General features: G+C 35.8%; 1 protein-coding gene across 5 annotated transcripts in view; it reads left to right on the forward strand.

Moving 5' to 3' along the window:
• Positions 1 to 17063, forward strand: part of ZDHHC14 (zinc finger DHHC-type palmitoyltransferase 14) — a 92686-nt gene that overhangs the window by 68085 nt on the left and 7538 nt on the right. For all 5 annotated transcript variants that reach the window (XM_041423651.1, XM_041423649.1, XM_041423652.1 and 2 more), the window contains 5 exons: positions 3788 to 3925; positions 7538 to 7586; positions 10745 to 10847; positions 12569 to 12678; positions 15143 to 15245. In XM_041423651.1, coding sequence (XP_041279585.1) covers positions 3788 to 3925; positions 7538 to 7586; positions 10745 to 10847; positions 12569 to 12678; positions 15143 to 15245 — 503 coding nt within the window. The remainder of the gene's footprint in view (positions 1 to 3787; positions 3926 to 7537; positions 7587 to 10744; positions 10848 to 12568; positions 12679 to 15142; positions 15246 to 17063) is intronic.

A 17063-nucleotide genomic window follows, 5' to 3' on the forward strand; every position in this document is an offset into this window, starting at 1 on the left:
ACCATCTATTTCACTGCTATCGTTTTGGATTGGCTGTTATCTTGTGAAGCCTCATCCTTTGGATTTAGTTATGGGGGTTCTGGCTATCGTCAGAAATTATTATTTAAATTCAAAGATGCGGATCACTTGGGAAAAAGTCATTAAATACTCTTTATTACTGTTACTGACAGTTCCTGAAATTTCTCACCTCTTGTTTTTCTGTGACTTGTATGGCAGCATTTATAGTCTCCATTTACTCATCTCCTCTTTTCATTGATGCATTACCATATAAACTCTTCACACATATTTTCAGTCTTTTTTTATTTGCTTTAGGTTTTGATCTCAGACCCTGAAAAATTAATCAAAACTGGATTTCTCCTGCAGTTGTGATAAGTGCTAAGCTGTAGTAAGGTTGATGTCACAGCTAGGCTGAATTAACACTTAGCTGCTTCTGAAGGTGTTATTTCGTTCCTTCTCTGGCAGTGTTCTCAGTGCTTCACTTGAGCTCACTTTGGTGTTTGTCTGATGAGGTGATCTGAGGAGACAGGCAAAAGAAAGCTTCAGTTTTAGGTTCATCTGGGTCTGTCAACCTGCTCCCTGCAGGGTAAAATGAGCACCAGGCTTGACCTAAGAATGGAGAGCCATGAACACACAGGCAAAAGGCAACTGCTGAAATGGTAGAAACTGGGCCAACTGTTCTATCACTGGTTCTTGATTAGGTAGATACAAGATACAGCTGTAACATCAAGAAGGCAAATATCTTGCTCCTTTTGTTTGAACTGGAGTGTAGGAGGATGATATATCATAATGTTTCTATCCACACAGCGCTTCAGCTTTCTTCTTCCCTCGTTATGAGTTCTTACATGCTTTTATTAACAAGAGTTTATGTTACCAATTTTTTTGTTTTAATTTCTGTTTGCCTCAAATATTTTTACGTTGACCTTGCCACAAATGTTTGTTTGACTACAGTAGTATGTTAACTATCCAGAACTGCATTCATGACCTCTTAACAGTCTGTTCTTCACAAGAAGTTGCATTTCTATTTGCTCTGCATTTGAAGTTCATGAGGGCTGGAATTCCAGTTTTTCTCAGCATCAGTAGTTTTTCATTTCTCAATGAAGTTGTCTTAATTTTGCTGCCAACATTGTCCCAGTGGAGATGTCAGAGATTCCTTTACAAAATCATTGGTTGTTCATTTGTCAGGCATCTGGAATGCTGGAGGTGAACCTTAAGACGCTGTTACTTCTTCATTAATGCTTACTACGTCGTGTGTTTTTCTAAGAAAGAGGAACAGCTCCAGATTTAACAGATTTTTTTATTTCTTAACATCATTAGAAGTCTCTGCGTAGCATTTGCCTCTTCATTTTGCTAGGGTTGGCAATTTTCTCCTGCATTAATAACTAAGCAGAGCAGCTCACAAGCTGTAAGGCTGTTATCTTTAAATTGCATTTACATATTTATATTCTGCTGAGTGAATGTCTTGCCCTTTAATATACTGTCATGTCACATGCTGTTCTATTTTCTGACTGAGAAAAAAGAGACCAAATTTATTTATCATAAGATTCATGTAAGCCTTTTAATATGCCTCTTTTTTCATTAGAGTTTATTCCGGTTTAATACTGTAGTACTGGTTTTTGTATCCAGCCTTTTTGGTCCATTCCTCCTTTATAAATATTTTAGGTAGTTACTTACTTCACAGTAATTAATAAGGTATTTATTGAGAAAGCAGAGCATTTCAGTTCACCAGGAAAGTTTGAAGATGGAAATTCAAGAGGACTGACAAATAGGTTAAAAGCACAGAGTCAGTCCTCAGTAAGGAGTGTGTGCATGTATAGGAGCATGAGTTTATAGATGGAGGGGTTGTGTGTATGTGCGTGGTTTTTGTCTGCATTTATCCATCAAATAGATGTCTGCAAGTATCTAAATATTATTTCATGGTTAGGAACAGCTTTGTGTCTGTCTCTATTTTATAATTAATTTCCCTACTGTGTCAGCATAGAGGAGAATGAATCTATGTATACAGAATCCATCTTCCAAGACACGTAATGTATTTTTTTAGCAGTAGGTTACAAAAATATACCTATGATTCTGCTTTCTAAAATGGCTCTGTAGCTGTGTTTCTTTGTGGTGTTTGCTTATGAGTTGTATGTATGAATGAATTTAAATGAAGTAGACTGTTTATCAGAAAATGAGGGCTCATTCAGAAACACGGATTTAAAGACAAGCACTTTTAAAATGCAATATCAATTTATTTTGGGAATACAACTGTAGTGCACTGAGAAAAGGTAGTATCACCTACCCAGAGTGTTTAGTTCTTGGTATTCTTAGCAGTACTCCCTCAATCACAGTATTATGAAGCCTTATCCTAAGTTCAGTAACTTCACCTTGAATAGCCTTGTTGGAATTTGAAACAGATTTATGGCAGAAACATGTGGTCTAAACAGCTGTCATGCAAAACCATTTTAAAAAAGGCCCTGAAAGTCTCGTAGACTCAGAAATCTGTTGTGCATGTTGTTTTGACATTTTTAAAATGAAGATAATACTAAATACATCCTTCAGGAAAAACCTCTAATACAGGCCTTTAACAATCCACAAGTAAAATAAGCTGGTGTACTTGGTCAGATGTGCCTTTCTAACACAGCGCTTAAAGGACTTTGGATTTATAGCTCGCCTTTCCTGTGGAATTACAAATAGTTTGATAGTACGTCAGTGGAGGCATGAAAATCACAGAAAACAAACCAGGATTTGGACAAGGATCAGAGAGTGAAAGAAAGAGTCAGCATGAATGCATCTGTCTTAGGGTTTTGGATTTGGTTAAAAGAACCTTAAAATTCTGTCAGTGTAATCTCTCCAAAGTAAAGTTAGGAAATGCAAGTTTGTTTCCTGGCAACAGCTCTGTTTCATTACCCAACGTATTGGGACGTGGAGGGTGGATCCAGGCTGTCTGGGGAGAAGCAGAGTAAGCCATTCCCTCTGCTACTTTCCAGCACTGAGGAATTTCCCCCATGTTGGGGACAACTTGTTTCTGATCCACCCTGGCCTTTTCCTATCTCATGGACAAGTTCTCTCAGGGAAGTAAGGAGTAAGGGTTTTGCTTAGTAAAAAGGAGACAGAGGCTATAGTGCAAAGGGGAGCAGAGCATGCAGATTACCAGGTTTTATATGATGTATTTAAATTTTAACATTTGAAAAATGTTTGATGTGAATGATTCTGCTATTTTCAATGATCTTATATGACAGCGTCAACTCCAAGTGGAAAAATAAGTGCTCTAGAATGAAGAATATCTTGAACGAAGCAATAAAAGGAAGTGGGAAGGCATCAGTATTTCATGCTCCAAATGGATGGATGATATGATAGTAGGCATAAGTCAGAGGTGTGATCATGACTGATGTAAAGGAAAGAACCTCAGAAATTCCAATTTTGAGTAGAAGATGCACTGAAGGAAAAAAAAACCACCTTCTTTTGAAAAAAATCAAATACAGCTGAGTTGCTAATGCTCCATGTGATAGTGGATATATACATGCTTGCTGGTCTGACTGCACAGTTTGTCACAATAAGACTGTTAGTTTAACAGGAACTCACCTGAGCCATGCTTTGATTTCTTTAAAAACTGTAAGGTTTCATTCAAGTACGCCTTTTTTTTTCTTTTCTGTTTTTTGTTCCTTTCTAAATAAGAACTTCTCTGTGGCTACTTTGCAAATGCCAGATTAATCATGAGTTTTAGTATAGTATTCAGAGAGCATTTTTTTGAATAAACAGCATTTTATTAATTGTTTTCCATTTTTTTTTCTTCTGCCTCTCATTTCAGAACGGTTTGATCACCACTGTCCCTGGGTAGGCAACTGTGTGGGGAAAAGAAACTACAGATTTTTTTATATGTTTATTTTATCTCTGTCCTTTCTGACAGTCTTTATATTTGCATTCGTTATCACCCACGTCATCCTTCGTAAGTATGCTGGTGAAATCAGATTACGTATGTAGCCATTTGCTTGAGTTTTTTAAGTTAATATTTTGATCATTCAGGGTTTATTTATTTATTTATTTGTTTGTTTATTTGCCTTTTCTCTGAAGCTTCACAATTCCCAGTGAGTCCCATTCTGGTCTTTAGTAGGCACTGCTCATAGTAGTCATTGGCCTGCCGCTGGCTTTACCTTAATGCAGTCTTAATTTTTTTGGTTTTAATTTTTTTTGTCCTTTTATGGATGATTAATTGGAAGAGCATCACATATACTGTATGTTTAAGTATACAGGTAGTATAATTTACCTAAAGAACTTCTGTGTGCTTTTTTACTGTAAGCATGGGTCACTTGCCATCCAGACAAAGGTAAATTACTAGAAAATAGATTGGAGCTGTACTTTTTGTAGTTTCCTGCTTAGGTGTACACCATTCTCAACCCTATTTTTAACATGTGTTTTTTTCATTTGCATAGACATTCTGAGAATAATCAATTCATAATAGAGTGAATCAGAAATATTAATGAGTTTGAGACTGATTTTTATTTGTATTCTGGGTTGTGTTTGAGGTCAAAACTCTTTTGGGTACTGTCTTTTGTTTCCATATGGCTAACTAATTTTTCTGGCTCCTATATGATGATGATGGTGACAGGTTGCATGACTTGTCTTAAAACACCTTTTGTATGTTGGGTTTTTTAACCTATTATTGCTAGAAGAGCATTCTATATTTTTCACTTATTATATAGGCTATTGCCTCAAAGAGTGTTTCTTTAACCAGTTCAGAAATGTGATCTGTTTATTCCTTTGTATTCTGTATTGCAACAGAAACCTGATAGAAATAACTTCAGTATATAACACACTTACAAAGCTATCTTGATAATGATAATATTCAGAGAATGTTTTACTGGAAAAAATATGTCAAATTTTGCTCAATTTCCAAAATTGTTTACAGCATGCAGGGAAAAGTTGTATTTTAAAGAGCAGAATTCCTCCTCTTATTTATTCTTTGCAGAACTATGATGCAAGCACCGAGAGGCCCTCCTATAGCTAGTTCCTAAGCTACAGCTAGGATCTGTAATTTTGAGGGAGTCTGAATGAACAACTTGTTTATACTACCAGATACAGCATTTCTAATCCCAGTTGGAAAAACCAGAGATAAGATGTATATATTGTTTAAAAAAGGAAAATTATTGGAAAAGGAACACTTGCCATTAATACTTAAGTGCTTGTTACCTATCTGGGCATACATGAGCATATACATACACACTTTTTACATTTAAGAAGAAACACACGTGGGTTTTTTCTACAATCTTTGATAGTGTTCAGTAGCTGAAAACATTCCTAGTCTGAGAATGTAAAGCTATTTTTGACACTATCCTACCTTCATTTCACAAGCAATTCAGTGCTTTTTCTTTAGTTTTCAGTATATAAGTTACCAATATAATGTCAGTATTTCATGTTATGTATGTTAAGTAGGTTTATCTAGTGGATTTGAAATTTACAGTGTCTATACCTAACTCCTTAGTATGATTTAGACAAAGAGCGGAGTAATTAATTGTGCTTCTGTGTGGTTGAGAAGCACTTGAGCATTGTGTAGGTGTTACAGATTATGTATAGTAAATGTTAAATACTGAATTGCCTGTCAGCTGCAAAATATTCTTGCCGTGGAGGTTCATCTACCTAGAATGAGACAAGAAAAAACATCCTTAAGCTCTAAAGATTGGTCAGTCCTCAAAGGCAATGGGAGCAGGTATGAAATGTGATTAGTTCCTTGATGTTTGATTGATATACTGAAGCTTCAAGCCCAGCTTTCAAATTTGTCTCCTATAAATTTGTCTTGACAGTGTCCAAAACAGAGTTCTTTAAAAATAAGGTTTTCTTATCACTCCACTCTCTTTGTACCTACCATACCTCTAGAAATCCTCCTCTCTACCTTTCTAATAATTGCCACTCAACAATTTGTGTTCTGGTTTGTAGCTCTTCAGTTCTTTAGCTGATGCTAACCATTAAGGGATTCTCAGTTACTGAATGTGAACCTTTGCTCTTGGCATAGACTGCTTTTTGTTAACAGTTTGTGGCTGAAGGAAATCTCAGTTTTTAGACCTCAGACTATGACCTTCGTACAATATTTCAAAGTCATACATAAGTCCTGGAAAAATTATTTTAATGCCTCTTGATGTAGACAAAATTTTAAAGTCCGTATATTTTTTATAATGCATCTTGCAAGCTGGCATTTTAAGATTTTTGTGGGCCTAAGTGGTGATGAGATATATGATATATCTTTTTGTTTTCTGTGGCCTTCTGAGGCATACATTGGAAATTTGTTCTTTATAGGTTTAAGAATATGTGCACATAACATTACTGAAGATAATAAAACTAATTTGTGAATCAGTTACTAAAGGTACTGTCCTGCAAGATTTTCTTCCTTCTCCCCAAGTTGAACACATTTCCAGTAGTAGTATCTGTCTTTACAGTTACTTGTCTCTCTTTGAGGCATCATATTTCACCTGTTTGTTTTGGGCACTGCTTGGAAGAGTGTGACCAGCAGTAGGGTATAGAAATCACACCTATCTGCTGCCATTGCCATTCAGGATGCTAAAAATAGTAAGAAGGTAGGGAAAGGGAAAGTTCCATTAGTCTTGTACCTTGAGACTAAGAACCAATTATAAGAGTCTGAAAAAGCTCAGAAATACAAGGTGAGTAACATACCACTTGTAACAATAAAAAGTAAAACTGACCAGATAGGTATAGAGAATTATACATATATTTCTTTCTTCTTGTCAAGACAAGATTCTTCTCTCCATACAGATATTCAGATTAATTTAGCTAAGTGGAAAATTTCTGCTTAGGGGAAAACTTTCAGCCTGATGCATTTAAATAATTTGTGTTATACAGTAAAGTTCAAACTGTGTGCCTGTAGCTATGTCACATTAAGTCAGTTTCTACAACAAATTCACTTGCTGCAATCAGAAAATTGTGAAATCATCCTATTTTATTAATATCTCATGGTTATGGAACCCAAGTGCTTTTTTACTTTGCATGCTTCTACATTTCTAGTTGATGGGCTCATACTTCTTTTGAACTGTTTTCAGCTACTAGATTGTCTTTAATTTGCCCAGAGATAATAGTAGCCTATTAGAAAAATCTTCTGTGTAAGTGCAGTAGGAGCAGAATTATAAATAAGAGAGTGTTGCTTCTAAAACAAAGGATGGAAAGTTGGGAATCTGAGTTTATAGAGTAAATTTTACAAGTCAAAAAATTACTTTGAAAAATGGTATTTCAAAACGAAACAGGAGGTTATAATTTTTGTTTCCATATTAGGTCTGAAAAAGACAGGGGTAATCAGAAATCTTGTTCATGGGAAAGTATGTGTGCATCAATTTAGTATGACTGAGAAAATATCCTGCAGATGCTAAACCTGATAAGTTGCTCAAGGGCTTTTTTGATGTTGTTGCTGCTGAGCAACATATTCTCAGATTCATATTAGTAAATCTATTCTATGATTATTTGGTTAACTTCAAATGTTAATTATTTTAACTATAGTAAAAACAGCCCATAGTCCAGTTTCTTACTTGGCTGGTAATTTTGGGTTCTATTTCTACAGGTTCTCAACAAACAGGGTTCCTCAATGCTCTGAAGGACAGTCCTGCAAGATATCCTTTCCCTGAAACATATTGTAGATTTTGTTGCAAAATAACATCTGAGATGGTTTTGCTTGTTTCCTTGCTATTGTTGAATGTGTCATTGAGGTCTGTCAGTATGTAAAGAAGTCTCATAAGGAAAACAGAGAGACTTCCTAGCCTGTGGTGGCAGAACAAGGTTTTAAGCTGAAAGACAGCAGGTGTAGATTGGCCATAACAAAGTTTCTGCAGTGAGAGTGGTGAGATTTGGGAACAGGTTACCCAGAGATTGGGCTGATGCCCCATCTCTGGAAGTGTTCACAGCCAGGCTGGATGGGGCTCTGAGCAACCTGGTCTAGTGGAAGATGTCCCTACGCATGGCAGGAGGCTTGGGACTATATTTCCTTTAAGGTCCCTTCCAACCCAAGCCATTCTGTGGTTCTATTCTGTAAGTGCTCCATGCACTTTTTATCACTTCATGGGAGCCTTCTGTACATTTACTACTCAATGAGAATGGAGCCAGAAAGCAGCTAACATAATAGAAAAATGGGAAACTGATGAAACCACTGGTTAGTTTTTGTACAGACAGTAAGCTTCCCATTGCTTATGTATATGTTTTGAATTATTTCTGTTTGAATACACAGTTTTCACCTCTCACAAAGACACTATAAAAATAATTATTTCCCATTTGTCCATTGTGCCTTACACAGTTTGCTTTTCCACACAAAGATAGGAAGAAAAAAACTGTCATTCATAGTTGTGCATAGAGACCTCTTTACAGGTAATTTTCCCAAGTGTCAATTTTTTTTGTGTGCTTGTCTTCATCAAGTAGAATCACTGAGCTGTAAAGTCCCTTCTTAAGCAAAGCCGTGTTCAGATTTTCTTGTACAAATAATTTTAAAAAGCACAAACAAACAGTTCTAAATAGGATAACAGTAGCTTCCAATTAAAACAATTACAGTCAATTCTTACAAAAGATAATTCTTTCAAACTGTTTTCAAACTAAGAATAGCTTTCAGTTCTCTTTAAATCAAAAGAGAATTGCTTATGCATTTGAGGATTTTTGTACAGGAACAATGGCCTGGAATTCACAATTTTTGTTCAGAGATGTACTGCTTTAAAAGGCTTAGTAGCACATCTTGCAGAAATGCCTGGCTTGATAGTGATATGTTGGACAATTTAAAAGCTTGGTTACAATTAATAACAGTAAAAAATTAAATTGTCCAAATAGTATTGGGAATGCTACTTTGGAGGCAGTTGATTCAGGCTCAGAGAACATGGCCATTTCAATTTTGCTAACAACTCTGTGCAAAATACTAAGAGGAAATTATACTGTGTGGTCCTAGTAAGATACTATACCATAATGTGCTACAAGGTTGCACTTTGCTGAGAATACATTGCTTTTTTGTGTTTGTTTTACAGTTAATGGACTTAGGTTGAATTAGTGGGTTCTGGTTAATTTGACGTAAACTACCCTGCTGTTCTTGAGTTGTTTTTGGATCATTGTGTGGGGAACTGAAAAATGTCCCTTCCTGTAGGGAACTGAAAGAGGTCTTGAACTGAAAGGAATTCCCCTTTTTCTTTTTTTTTTTTTTTTTTTTTTTCCTTTCTTTTATTCCCCAGTAGGAATTACAACATGGAGAGAAAACTCACTTTTCAGTACCCTTTTGCCCTTTTGAGTGTAATTGTGGTGAGGAACATCCTGTGATACATTCAGGTTGCAGGGACCTCTTTTCCCTCTAAGGTTCTTCTTTTCTGACCTTGTGAATCTTCCACCTGGTGTGTAGATTCTACCCAACCGTGCTCATCTGCAGCCTTCTTTACTATTTCTACTCTTTCAAAGCCCAGTTTGTATTGTGCATGATGTTTTGGGCTGTTTCCTTCTTTACACATTTTGGAACCCTCTGCCAAGAGTCTGTTTCCTTACCCGTTATCCCTTGTACTCCTTCCTTTAGCTGTGGCCGTTGCAGACACTCAGAGTTCCTGTCTTGTGCTGGTTTGACATCACACAGCCTAGGAGGAAATGAGAGGCAGAGTAGTGAACCTGCTGCTCAGCAGTGCACTTTGGTCATCCTGCTGCTTTTGGAGCAGATTGCTCAGAATGCAAATGGCTCTTTTCTGGCTTTAAACCACTCTGATTGAAATAGGTCCTAGGGAAAATTATATAGGCACTTCAGGTATCTCCCAGCTCATTAAGGGTGAGCAGCACTGCAATACAAAACTCTTTACTTTTAACTAATGTTAGGACTTTTTATTGCAAGTATTTATGTCCATCCATGCCATTTCCTGGTCGTGTCTCTGTGTAATGGTCAGGAGCTGTCATATTTTTCTTCTATGGATAGGTTCAGTAATAAGGTGTATTTTCTGTGTTCTAAGGCTGTGTCCTCATTCTGGAAAATTTTGAGTTGACATTGTCTTGGAAACTGACTTCACTAAAGGTTGATATGGTTAATATACAGATTATTTTTATCCTATTCTTCTCTCATCATTTTGTTCCTGGTGATGAATTTATGTATTTTTCTAGGAACCAAAACCTTTTATTCTGATGAATCATGTTCCCTTAAAAAAATCCCAAAAATATTGAAATATTATAGAAAATAGCATTCTCAAAGCAGATGTATTCTGAGTTCATGGCTGTTTTGTGTAAATAAATAAATAAATAAAAGCTGTAGAAGAAAGCCTTCTACAGAAAGTTTGGAAAGTTCCTCTTTATGCTTGATTCTATACAGTTTAGAAACAACTTTATTGTCTTACTTAGGAGATAATGACTCTAGAGTTAAAAGAATTATATAAACTGTATTAAGCATGCAGTGTTCACTGCTGACTGTATGCATGTGCACTTTTGCTTCTCCCTTGGAGGTGAGGATGCTTGTGCTGGACATGTCCCTGTGCTGTTCCCTGTAAGTCACACGTGGTGGCACCCCGCGAGCTGCCACCCGTGCACCTGGGTTGTGCAGCCCTGGACATTGCACTTCACACCCCCAGTCTGCTGGCTGGACACACTCTCCTCACCATGTCTGCAGAGTGTTGTGTCTGGCCTAGGCAGATGCCTAGAGTTTCTTTTTGGCTGACCCCTTTGAAGTACTCCAGAGATCTCAAAGGACTTGTGGGCTACCTTATATTTTGTTATTTTAACTACTTGTTTTTGGATTTTCTTCCCATTTGTGTATATTTCCTTGACTTTTAATTACTGTGCTGGAAGCTGTGGTGTGTTTTTTCTCAGTATGGTCCATTGTTGGCCTCTCAGGTTTTCATACGTATTTGATCAGCTCCAATCAAACAACGAATGAAGATGTAAGTTTGTAGTATATTTCTACATATGTATTTCTAAATAGTAATGAGGAGGTTTTTCTCAAGTTAGACATGTCTGCATCATTTTGTGAATACCTCAGTAGGAAAGAAGGAAAGTAATATGGTCATGCTTGATTCAAAAGATCAGTTGAAGTCTTTTTGACAATATTTGTTGAGGTTTGAAAATGGGCTCATTATATACATAGTATGTCCATTATGGTTTACACATGTAGGATCTCTGTCTTGAAATGGGAAAATACAGGAGGGAGGAGACAAATAAGTGTATTTTATACAGTAGGAAATTAACAAGTTCTTTTCAGTATCTCCTTTTCACTGGGAGTGGTAAATATTCTTTAACTCCAAAGTTGCTTACTGTGAAACTTGAAAAGTGTGTTGAATTCTCTAAACAAAAATTTCATCCTTTACGTTATCTTACCTCTGAAACATTTTTGCCATTTGGAGGTCCAAAACCTCTGGCAAGGAGTATATCATTAATTTAAAGATCAACTTTTTCATTTCTATAGCTATTTTGCATATAGGATTCCTTTGTTTTGGTGTTGAATTATGCTTAACTGTGTGTAGAGTTTTCATGTGTCCTTCCCTAAATAAAAGCAGAAATGTGTAATGAATGAAAGGAGAATATAAAATCAGCTAGGGAGCTAATGGTACAGAAGGCTTTTGGAAATTTAATAAGTGATATAACAAACACTGCAAGCTTCAAGTTATTTTATTGTAATTTCCTTTTGTACCTTTTTCACAGGTATCTGGTAGATATAAAAGGAGCACCTTTAATATTGTCAAATATGTTTTGTTATTGTTTAAGGTCACAGTTAAAATTATAAATTTTACAATAAATATCAGTCATCCAAAAAAACACTTCCCAAGCAGAATCAAAATGAATTGTGCCTCAGCATCAAGCATCAGAACAAGTAGCCTGACTTGGAAGAAATCTGCCTTGTTAATAAGACAGATGAGATACCCGGTTATTCCTCAGTCATTAGGTTTATGCCAAGGTTGTCTGTCTAGATGGACTTAGTGTGCTTCCACCCTCTTCCCTCAAGTAAATGTCTCTTCTGGATTGTTGAAAGATAGATAGCAGGGAACTACAGCAGTGGAACATGTCTGAATATCAAGTAAACTGTTCAGTAATTTAATGTAAAACAAAAATTCCCAATTGAATACAGCAAGACATTGTACTCAGGCTCTCAAGTATCTCACAAACAGAAAAGCAAACTAGCTAAGGGAAAATGTAATAGGCAATAAAAGGTAGCAATGACTGCATTTGCTTTATGATATTTTAAAACCTTTTGTGAACTTTAGGGAAGATAATGTTGTGTGATATTGTGCAGTTTGAAAACTTACCCAAGAGGATGGAAAAGAAGCGCTCAATTGCTGGCTTTAATCATATTTTCCAATTGAGCCTCTTCTGTAAAACATGCTATAATATTTGTAAAATTGAACTTGGACCATTATGCTTAGATGCTGAAATTCCTGTTTTGAGTATATTGATCTCTTGAGATTGTGGGTTGTCTACATCTATGGAGCTAAAGCATGTGCTCTTATGTTCCAGCCTTCATAACAACCCAGAACTCTTAAATTGTTTGGAAAGTGTCATTATGGATTTTCTGTGGTCTCTTCTGCAAGTAGCATGTTGCAACTTTAATTTCTCACAGCCATTTTCTGTATTGTATTACATGTGATGCATGTTGTTCATATCTCTTCAGATTAAAGGATCATGGTCAAATAAAAGAGGTAAAGAAAACTATAATCCCTACAGTTATGGCAACATCTTTACTAATTGCTGTGCTGCACTCTGTGGGCCCCTCTCTCCAAGGTAAGAGTATCAAAAGTATTGTTAGCATAAATGAAGCCATGTGATGATTAATGAAAAAATTATTCTTTTTGATTATTTGAGTTTATTCAGCAAAATGAAAGTTTTAGATTAGTGTCCGTTAGAAGCTTTAAGTTTTTCTTCAGTGGCAAAGAGATAAGTTGGTAAATTTTGTTTAAACTAAGTTAGTGATCAAATCTTGTAAAATTATATCTGAAATGGAAAGAAGCTTGTTTGTTATTCGGACTTTCACCACTACAGTTAATATCTTAGAGCAGTAAGAAATTTTTAGTAGTTAGCTGTTGCATGAAGTTTATGAAACTTTTACATACCTAACAAACGTGACATGAGTTGAGGAGAGTTGAGGAACCTTAAATCTACAACTAGCTTGATAATCGTTGATTTTGTCTTTTAGCTCTGCAATGTTGTATTTAAATGGACAGTATTTTTTTTTATTTAATACTGTTAACATATATATTAAACTGATTTTGGTGGTCTTACACCAAAGCTATTCCAAAGAACATGTAACAGATTATGTTTTGCTGAATACATTTTCACCTCTGGAAGTCTGAAATATTTATATATTTCAGATTGGAGATGTTTTTTCATCTTGAATAAAATGTAGTACAGAGCTGAGTCTAGAGAAATAAAACTGGCAGCCAGAAAAACTTAATTCTTTTCTTATTCCAGTGCTCTACATACACAGTAGAGACCCAGTTTCACTGTAGAGAGGGGCAGAAAAACTTGTAGATAATTTTGTGGCCTGCTCTTGATTGGTATGTGTTGCTTTGCCTGGAATTGCGAAGTTATGAATCTGAACAAGAAGAAAGAAAGTAAATGACTTTATGGTCCAGAGTCTCAGGTGTTTAATTGGAGTGAGATTTCTGGCTTTGCTGTCAGGAATGTCAGAGGTGGTTCTTCCACGAGCAGTCAGAGTTTAACAGGGGAGACTGACATCTTTTCATAAAGGGGAAACAGCAGAATAGAGATTTCCAAATACAGGGTTACCCCTGATGAGAGTGAATAGCTTTGTTTCTGCTTCCTGCCTGTATAGATGTTGCCTGAAGCCAACCTTTTAATTCTGAAATTTTGCTTTTGATAAAAGTATGTGACATAAAATCTCAATGCCCCGCTTCAAATTCTTTTGACTGCAAATGGAAATCTTTATTAAAACTACATCATGTTTCTCAGTATATGAAATAGTATGTTAGGCTGATAAAAGTAGCAACACTGAATTGGACCAGACTGGCATTGGCTCCTGTGTTTTATGAGAGTTTGTGCATTGTTTCCTAAATTCCATGTAGCAACATTACTTATACAGACATTGACATGTATATATAGAGGTTCTGCAGGGAGGTATTTTGTGACCACAGGGAAAATTTTCCTGACTGTAACATGTAAATTATAAGCTTGCGTTTTTTACTTTTCATCTCAGCTATGCCCAAGTCACTAAATATTATTTTTTTTTCCTGAGATTCTGGAAAAGTGGCTTACCAGTAATTTCAACTCAAAATTCAAAACCTTCAAGTGCCTTTGAGCATGGAATGCAGATGAAGAGAGGATCCGTAAATAATCAAAACTTATCTCACTTATGTTAAAGATCATTTATCATTTTTAAACCTGTGCTAGCAAATTCGGAATGTATTTTACATGTCCTCAACAGTTACTTTCAAATCTTAATTTGATCCTTGGCTGTCAGTATAGGTCTAACCAGTATTCTGGTGCAACAAATTATATAACTTCTTTAGGCATCTTTAGGCATCTTTAACTAGGTTGGATTATTTCATTCTATGTATTTGGTTTTAATCTTACACAGATTTTTTTTTTTTTTTGCTTACATTTAGTAATTTCTCCACAGCATTTTCTTAGAAATAAGAAGTTTAATGAACGCATCACTGTGGTAAGCACAGTGGAACCCTATAAAGCAGTGTTAAGTGGCTGTCATGAAACACCTGGCAAGTTAAGTTATCTGTCAGAAAGAAAGATTAAGTTTTCTTCATTCCTGCTAAATTTTGTGATTAAGTAGTTTCAATTTAGATGTGGAAGCTGGTAAAAAAAAACCAAACAACAACAACCAAAAAAAAAAAAAAAAAAAAAAAACCCAAAAAAAAAAAAGATACTGAATCAAAGTGCCCTAAGTGAATTTTGTCATTTGTTTTTTCACCTGTGGTTTAAAATTCTTCGGTTTTGTGATATCTGCTGGTAAGCTTCTAAGTCTATGTAATAAAAATCAAAAAAAGTAGCAGTGTGTGAGCTTATATGACAGGCAGTATCACAAAGAACAAGCACCTGGTGAGTAGAAAATGAAGTCTAGTACTTCATTTGGCTGAAAGGGGACATTAGAAGCTATTGGTGAGTCATTAAGGTCTGTTGTACGATAGAAAGTTTTTATTTCTTTGTATTGAGAGGAGCTAGTTATTGAGCAGCAATGTCTCTAATACTTCCCTTTATTGTGATTATTCTGTAGCTTAATTGACAGAAGAGGATTTATACAGCCGGATACACCGCAATTAGCAGGACCGTCAAATGGCATTACCATGTACGGGGCCACACAATCTCAGAGCAACATGGTAGGAATCATCCCATAGTGTTGTTCATCAGGATTCCTGTGAATGTTTTTCTTCTCCACTTTCATGTGAACTAATCAAGTAATAACTAACTGGATACAGCTGACACACTGGGTGGAATGAGTTCTTTAATAACAGTACAGAAAAAAAACCTCAAAGTCCAAGGCTCTTTTTAATGTGCGTTTCACACAGTGTAATAGTTACTGCTCATGAATTGTAAAAAAAAAAAGTCTTTTCTATGCTGTTGATTTATTGAATATACTGGCATTTTGACTTTTGCTGTTGACACCTACTGTGTTTTGAACTGGAATATTCAAGTATCATGGACTTACTCTGGTTCATCATTTTCCAGCTAATTGTTATTTTGTGTGGCACTTTCTTCATACTCTATTTCCTTCTTTGCTTATGCACTGCGGTTTTGCATAGACTAATGTATTTTAAAAAGCAAAGATGAACAAGGAGGAGTTTCTAGGGGAGAAATATTTTGAAGAAAGAGCAGAAGGACAGTGAACCCAAACAAAAAATGACTACTGAATTGTTACAACAAAACTTCTTTAAACATCTTTGAAACTGTGTCAGTAGTGTTTGCTTTGGTTTTTTGCTGGTAGCATTGGCTATCATAATGGAAGATAGGATTTCCAGTGCCAAGAAGAGAATAACTGGAAAGAGACCTTCTTCTGAAGGCAACCATCTTGCATATGTGCCTATTTCTGAATTGTTGTCCACATATCTTCACATTATGAGGGTTCTAATACTTTCTCAAAGAAGTCGTGAGTTATGGATACCCTTCTTCTGCCAAAAAAGAGGAAGCCACGAGGCCTTCTGACATAGTTCAGCCTTTCTTTTGAACAAAAGAAGAAAAGATGCACTCTTCCCAGACAGATTAGTTTTAGTCTCACTGATAAACTCGTATAAAAATTTTGCAGTAGTTCCTAAGCTGGTTTTACTTAATTCTTTGAGAATTAAATAGATTTGTTAGTCTCATTAATAAGAAAATGTATTAGAGACATGGTATGAAATCTGAATCTTCTGAGGTACAGTTGAGCAGAACAAGGTAATACTCTATGTAAATTTTACTCAAAATATGTAACTCTGAAGAGAGAAAAGGGAGTTTAAAAAAAAAGAGAAAGCAAACACTAGAAATGGGCTGAGGTCTTTCTGGGATTACCCAAGCTTTCTGATGCTGTCAAGGCTTCTTATTTGTGAGGATCATAAACCCACAATGCGTCCATGGCATTAAATTGTCTTTATCATTGCAAGAATTTAGACACTATCATTATTCCTAGATAGTAATGAGAAAATCTTTGTCAGTTTGTGAGAAAATTGACTACGTTTGTCTCTAGAAATGGAGAAATCTGTTATGGTGTTACTTTAACTCAAATGGGTAGCTGTCACAATTTTAGAGTGTAATACCTCTAATTACACAAATTCTTCAAAGATTTCTTCTTATATCCTAGAATGAGCTGGAAAATGAGCTTATATCCACATGAGCTGGGAAAAGCCTGTGTTCTTTAACAGTTATCAGAGTTGCTCAGAAATGTGCAGATTTCACTCCTGAAAATGACCTCTTAGAAAAGCTTGAAAAATGTAATAAGTCTTGTTTGGTTTGAAGGAATATTTTGGAAAACTGTAATGCCATTTTTCTCAGGGCATCTTTTCTCTTCGTCTGTATCCAAGACCAGTTGGTTTCTAAGGACTGCTGGCTATCGGCAATGAAATTTCTCCCTTGAGTTTGTTGTAAACTGTTAAAGACTGGCTTAGTTTACCCATCTCTCTAACACTATTTTCCCTTCTCTGTTGAGGGGAATATATCTGGTACTG

The sequence above is a fragment of the Onychostruthus taczanowskii genome, unplaced genomic scaffold, assembly GCF_017590055.1.
Source record: "Onychostruthus taczanowskii isolate IOZ18803 unplaced genomic scaffold, ASM1759005v1 scaffold8, whole genome shotgun sequence".
Classification (NCBI taxonomy): Eukaryota; Metazoa; Chordata; class Aves; order Passeriformes; family Passeridae; genus Onychostruthus; species Onychostruthus taczanowskii.